Source organism: Polistes fuscatus, unplaced genomic scaffold (assembly GCF_010416935.1).
Source record: "Polistes fuscatus isolate 324 unplaced genomic scaffold, CU_Pfus_HIC Scaffold14, whole genome shotgun sequence".
NCBI lineage: Eukaryota > Metazoa > Arthropoda > Insecta > Hymenoptera > Vespidae > Polistes > Polistes fuscatus.
This window is the reverse complement of record NW_025113042.1, coordinates 2,437,051-2,444,621: the sequence shown is the minus strand read 5'-3', so window position 1 is coordinate 2,444,621 and position 7,571 is coordinate 2,437,051. Positions and strand designations below refer to the sequence as shown.

The 7,571-nt window shown below is 30.5% G+C and overlaps 1 protein-coding gene across 1 annotated transcript; it reads left to right on the top strand.

Moving 5' to 3' along the window:
* Positions 1 to 2,057: 2,057 nt before the first annotated feature.
* LOC122514183 (ejaculatory bulb-specific protein 3-like) lies at positions 2,058 to 4,310 on the top strand (the record flags this gene model as incomplete). Its single annotated transcript, XM_043630850.1, is given in 2 exon segments — positions 2,058 to 2,152; positions 4,155 to 4,310. Coding segments are annotated over 2 exon segments (197 nt in total), but the record flags the coding sequence as incomplete, so codon positions are not given.
* Positions 4,311 to 7,571: the final 3,261 nt, after the last annotated feature.

Sequence of the window (7,571 nt, the reverse complement as noted above, 5' to 3'; positions counted from 1 at the left end):
TGAAAGAAGAAGGAGAGAGAGAGAGAGAGAGAAGAAAAAAATATGATAACAGCTGTTGTCGGGGGTTGTTCGATAGGGGAAAGAAGACGTTTACTTTCACTATGTTTACCCCGTACTATTTGCAAGGAAACGATGATATTTCCTGTTTCCTCAAATCCGAAATAAAATAAATAGAAACTTCAGCACACTCCGTTAGAATGGGTGGTGGGATGGTGGTAAAGATTAGAATAACAGACTCGTACATAAATATAATATGTATGACGTATATTTTATTATACATCGATCATTAACGACGTACGCATGTATAATATTTTTTATTTCCTTTTTTTTTTTCCGTTATTTCATGTTTCCTTTTATTTTTTGTTTGTCTCGATCGGTACGGATAATCATTCGTCAATGATATTGCATTTATTTATGCAATTATTACAACCATGGAAAATATTCTCGACTCGTGGCAAAATAACACGTATCGTTGCGTAAATATTATTGATATTTTATAAAAAAGAAAAAAAAGGAAACAAGCAAAAAGAAAACAAACAAACAAACAAAAAAAAAACCAGAGGAAAAGTAAACGACAAAAAAATAATAGAAGAATTGTTTATGCATTTATGCGAACAATATTTGCATATATTAATTTAACTCGATATACATCTACACACACACACATACACATATAAATATATATATTTTATTATATAAAACTTAAGGCACGGTTAAACGTTGATTTATTCCAAATAAATACGCGGACATTTTTAGTAGCAATCTCTCCCCTATGGTGGTGATGGTGGTTGTGATGGTGGTGATGGTGGTGGTGGTGACCGATCGATGAGAGCAATTTTTTCGCAGTTTTCTTTCGCTAAAAAATACGAACGGGAGTTGAGCAAAGAGAGATAGCAAAAAAAAGAGAGAGAGAGACACGTTCGAAAAATGAACGGGAACGTTGTATAGGGTGAGAGATGAGCAAGGGGGAGGGGATGAGTGTTGAACGTACAGTAGTAGTGCGAATCGGTTTACAAAATAATCGAAAGCATCGATTCGGTATATGCATATATATACATGTATATGTATGCATGTATTCGTGTACGATGCTCTATGTGAACACATAAAAAAAAAAATTAGAAAAGGAAAAAAAGAGAAGAGAAGAAAAAAAAATACAGAGAGGGAGAGAGAGGGAGCAAAGTGAGAGAGAACATTTTCTATGAGAGCCCAGCCAATAGGAACGCATGTAAAATGCGCATTCGTTCCCTCCCCCACCCCCCGTAAGGCGGGTTCCCTTTTCAAAGATCCCTCTCATAAATTCTTCATTGTATTCGGGACAACGCGCTACGCTTCTATTCCTCTTTCTACCCTTATTCCTGCTACTACAACTACTATTCCCCCCTTCTCCTCCTCCTCCTCCTCTTCCTCCCCCTATCACGGTACCCTCTCTTACATTTAACTATCCCGTTCATGAAAATTCGTGAAATTCTTACGAAACTCGACAATGATGTTCGATAATTTACTCACCCTTCCTTCTTAATTTCTATCAACCCCCCCTCCCCCCTTCTCCCGCCCTTCTCCCTCCCCCTGAACTTTCTACAACTCTTAACGGATTCGAACAGTTTGGAATTTTGGTGTCGTTTAATAGTCATTTAGAATAGCGGTGCAATGGTTGTTGGGCGAGAAGGTATTCGAGATTTATTTGTAAACTTGTAATCATGAATCACATACCTAAGATTATTATATTATCATTTTTCGTGTTGTTATTTTTTGATTTCGAGTTTATATTTTTTTGTAGGATAAGGGTGTATAGTTTAGTAGTGGGAGGATAGGTAATTGGTATTGTAACATTTTTATTTGTAAATTTGTAAATTTGTAAACGTTAATATTAATCTTACTTCGCGAATATCGTTATTACTTTATTACCAGTTGAATATAAATATATTTTTTGTTTATTTTCTTTAAATAAATCAATCAATCGAATACACAGGAAAGTATGTAAAAAAAAAAGAATTAGTTCTCTCCAATGAAATTTCATTTCGCGGTTCTGATATTTCCGTTCGTTTCTTTGTTTTCAGAATCTCTCCCGGATGCATTGGAAAACGGTTGCAGCAAGTGCAGCGAGAAACAGAAGGCTGGTAGCGAGAAGGTTATACGGTATCTCATAAACCAGGTACATTCACCTAAGTTTCCGTCTATTTTTTTGTTTGTTGGGTTTATTAAAAAGTAAATAGAACGAATCGCGTGCAAAATTATTTGTTCTGGTCGATACGTTTGTTAGCAAGAGAAGAAGGGGGGTATACGAGATTGTTGTTGTTTCGTTTAATTATAAAGAAAACCAGTTGGATTTTTACAGATTGCCAGATTATTATCAACATGTTTTCTTTTTTTTTTCTTTTTTAAACCGTTTAATTAATCAAGGTAACGAAGAAACAAGAAAAGTAACAGGATATTCGATACTCCGATAAGAAATCTTTTAAATTTTCAATTTGAAAAATTGTAATAAGCTATATAGAACAATTAATTTCATCGTTCGAGTTTTATTTGAAAAAAATATTTTGTGTTTTTTTGTCAGCATTAATTAATTAATGAAAAGAAAGCAAAGCAAAAAAGAAAAGAAAAAAAAACAATGTAATCTGAATTCGAACGATAAAGGAAATGATTCGAGACAGGTGTTTGTTAGATGGATGTTAAAATTTGCATAAACATTTGTTCGAGGGAGGAGGAAGGGTGTGGGGGGTGAGGGTTAGGGAAGGGTATTTCGAACTCTATGAGAAATATAATCTCAAGGATTCGAATGCATTTTGGAGGATGCCTGGAGAAAGTTCAATGGTGGTCCAAGAGTTTAGTCTAGGAATCTGTAGATATACGTGTTTCGAGTTTATCGTTGAGAATATTGGTGTTAGGGATATACTTTGTTGTGACTTGCTATACTATTCTCTAACTGCTACGAAAATCGTGATCTGAGTGATAAAACGAGGAAAATTTTCTCTTTCTATTTCGCAACAAATCGATGTTTTCTTTCCCTTCTTCTCTTCTCTTTTCTTCTCTTTCTCCGGTGTTTTTTTTTTTTATTTTTATTTTCTTTTCTTCATTTTTTCTTCTTTTTTTTTTTTTTCTTTCACGGTGTCAACAGTAGTCGAGTAGTCATAAAAAAAAGTAATCCTTTCAAATACACGTACAACTTTTTAAAGTGCATCTCATTTGTAATTCGTAACGCGAGAATTATGGTTGCGGTTCAATTATTCTCCAAACGTTGAATATACGAAACGAAACGAAACGAAACGAAACGAACAAACGAGTTGAAAATTTGTGTTAGCCTATTTTCTTCTTCCTTCAGCGGTAGTTTTATAGACGAGAAATATTTATTTGTTAGAGATATTATAATTGTACAGATAAATAGAATTTAGATGAAAATAAATTCACATGGGGTGTAGAAAAGTGATAGATATGGAAGAAAATAAAGGGGATGGGGGTTATATGTAAAATCTACGAAAGTTCATAACCACCCTCCCCCTCCCCCCGCCATCGTACTTCGCATTTTATTCGATCTGAATATAAAATTGGTATAAGAGGAGTAAGAGGAAGGGGTGGGAGGGGGTCAGAAACAGAGGTAAGAATAAATTGTTCGTAAATACTGGAAACTTTGTTGTTTTTATAATTTTTATATATATATATATATAGAATTCTGAAGGATTCATTCGTTAAAAGATTTGTAATTTAATTAGTACTAAACGATATCTCGGCACTGATTCTATAATAATAAATTGTCATAATATCATTTTCATCGGTTAAATCGAATAATTAGTTTTTCTCATTTAGAAGTAACAGTGTTTCTATTTGAGTGATTTTAATCGAATGAAATTGAATGAATACTTCCGATTAAACGTGTGACGTTTTCGTAGAAAATTCGTTAATTATTTAAATTAATTTTATTACCCTTTTCTTTTTTTTATAATATAGAGATCCATATTTTAACTTCGCATAATTTATATTTTATTCTTTTATTTTTCCTTGCTTGCTATTCTCGTTCGATAAAATAAAATCGTCGTTTTATTTCATTATCGAATTATATATATTTAATTTTATTTAAACATTTTTATTTTTATTTATATATGTGTATATATATATTTCTTTCGAATTTAATTATATAATGATTATTTATAACATTTCAGCGACCAAAACTCTGGGAAAAATTGTCTAAGAAATACGACCCTACTGGCGAGTTCCAAGCGAAATTCAAAAACGAGGCGGAAAAACACGGGATCAACTTGTAAATCCGATCTAAAGTTATTTACGAAATATTAATGGAGTGTGATCGTGTTAAAGCAGAGAATTAGAGTCGTACCTTTTTTTTTGTTTCTATTTTATTTTATTTTATTTTATTTTTTTTTTTTAATATTTTATCTCGTTGTACTTATTATTATCTTTCTCTCTCTCTCTCTCTCTCTCTCTTTAATAATGTTTTTTGTATTCTCTTTTGAAAATGTTGTTAAATAAATGATGCGTTCCAGTAATTTATAATATAATCGTCGAACTTAAACAAAAGAACGAAAATAAAATAAAACTAGGTTCTTCTTCTTCGTATATATATATACATATATTTTTTTTTTTTAAATAAATACGAGTACCAGTGAAAGAAGAACCCTCTGAAGGGATTTTTAATTTTTTATTAAAGAAAAAAAAATATAAACTAGAAAGGAGGAATCGTACTCGTTGTTTTACAACTGGGATTGTTTGTTTAACGAGTAATTCTCTTTTTTAAAATCAGATACGTAATATATACTTTCGTTTGTTATACGTTATTGTTAAAAAAAGAAAGGAAAAAAAGAAAAGGTTCAGTAAGGGAGGATGTGTTTTCCAATATACCGACGTATTTCAAAATCAAAAATTCCTTTCGTTTTCTCGCAGCGTTTGTTTGTTTTTCCCTGAAATGGGGGTAAGAGAAATTAAAAAAAAAAGAAGAAAATGTGCACGAGACTTCGGTATGGTTAAAATTGAATTATTTTTTTTCCCCCCCCTTAGCTAAGAATGATCTTTGAAATCGAGCCACGATTCTGTCACGACAAAAATCTTATTTAACGTGGAAACAAAGGAACGTCCTTTAAAGGGTACGGAAAACCAATAGGAAAAGTTTTTACCTTCTTGTATTTTTCTTCTCTACTTTTATTTTATTTTTTTTCTTCTCTCTCTCTCTCTCTCTCTCTCTCTCTTACTATTTTTTTTTTCCCTTCTTCCTTTATTTCTGACTTTTTTTTTCTTTTCATTTTTTACTTACGACGAACGCATACGAATGTTCGCATTGTCGCAGTATGAAATCGTAACTGCTGCTGTTACTGGTTGAAATGAAAATGAAAATGATGTTTGTATAAAATAGGTCAATGAAAACGATCAATATAATATAATAATCACGAAGAATAAAATAATACTTTCTTTTTCTTTATGTATATTTTATTTTCAGCAATACAAAAAAAAAAAAGAAAAAAAAGAAAGAAAAAAATCAAAGTATACAACGATAATTTGAACGTGTATATTTTGCCAAGTTGCATTTGATTAAATGCATCACCACGACGACGATACACGTTTACAAGGTTAACGTGTTAATAACATGATAACGAGATTACATGCGTTAAAAGTATAGTTAAAAATTGTTTAAGTATTAATAAACTTTATGTCTTTTTCTTGTCAATTTTTATTTCAATATATAATAAATACAAAAAATCGTAATATATATATATAATATAATTAATAATAATATAATATATTAATATATATAATATAATAATATAATAATATATATATCTAACGAGAATTTTAGATAAAATGGTTAATTAAAATGTGTTCAAAATGTAACGAGGAATAGAAAAGTAAATTTCGAAGAAACATTTCAATTTTCTTTTTGCGTGTTCTGTATGTGTGTGTGTTTTGTTTGAGAGTATTTATTTTTTTATTTTGTTATTTATTTTTTTTTTCCTTGGTTTTCTTGTTACATCATACATCACGATCTCTTCTAGCTGTATACTTTTAGCCCTTTTATCCAGAAAATGCGATGTTTGTACACTAGTCACGGTCGACAATAATTTATTTCTGACCGCGGCAGCCTCTCCTAGCTTTCAAAGTACGTTCTCTTTCTAACATGTATGTAGAAAGACACGTATACACACACATACACATACACACACACACAGATATATATATATATATCTATACATAGATACTTTCGTTCTATCTCATTCTCTTTCTCTTTTTCGAAAGCAGTTCGACACTTTGAAAGAGATAAATCTAAGTACAATGTCGAGAAAAGTTTTCGCGCGAAAGGCAGAAGTTTGAAGTACGAAATGTCACCCTTGAGACCACCCTCTTAATTTCCTGACGTTGTCTCAACCAACGAAAATATGTATGCATCTCTCTACATAAGTACTTACTTAACTTATGTATATTCTGTGTATATATATGTGTGTGTGTGTTTGTATTGTAGGGTCTATCTGAAATCATTGCACACAGATACACATAAATTAATTACCTATATCATATATATAATATTTGAATATTTTTTTCATATATATATAGAAATAATTACTTTATTTCAATTTGAAAGTTATTTATATATGATTTTGCTTTATTTATCTTTTCTCTCTTTCTTTTTGTTTCTTTCTCTCTCCTTTTTGCGCTACGTTAAAAAGTAATGTTCTATTTTTATTTTCAAGTAATATTAATATATTAAAATTTATACAAAAACGTGCGTGTTTGATACTTTAATGCATAAAATATGAACATTTTTAATTAAAAATAAAAACCCGTCCGTACGTTTCGTTTCGAATGTATTGTGTCTGATTCTACTATACTTTAAAAAACACACACACACACATATATATATATCATCATATAGTCCTCGTTGTTTTGCCGAACAGAATTCATATGTATTTGAAAATTGAGTGAAAACAATTCCATGTTTTCGCAGAGAGTAAAAATGGCAGGGCGGAAAGGCAAACGTTCCGATGCGTTTTAACCACCAGTTGGTTTATCGATTTACTTCTGACTATGCGAATACCACTGGTCCTTCTGTTCTATTTTATTTTTGTTTTAATCTCTCTCTTTCTCTCTCTCTTTTTTTTTTTGTCAATTATTGTCCTTATGCATATCTTAATTATAAGGGAAAGGTGGCTAAATATTTTCCTACTGGGAGATAAAATTTCTCGCTATTGTCTGCTTTTACTGAAAAACCCTCCGCGAATTAGCATAAAAATATTAAAACCAATGATTATTCATCCAACATATATATATATATATTATAAGGGTTCTTCTTTAAAAAGATTTTTCGTCAAATATAGTTTTAAAAAGGTTTTAATAAACGCGTGTGCTAGCTGACTTTATTGAAAAAAATCCTTTCCTTTATTACTCTTCTATTATTTGTTTTGTTCCATTTTCCCTTTCTCTACTTTTATTTTTTATTACGCGAAATGATTAAAAATTTGCACGACCGAAATTAGAAATGTATTAAAAAAAAAAAAAAAAAAAGAAAAAAAAAAGATAGAAAGAGAAAAAAGAGAAGAATAAAAAAAAAAAAGAGAGAATTGAAGAAAAGAAGTGAA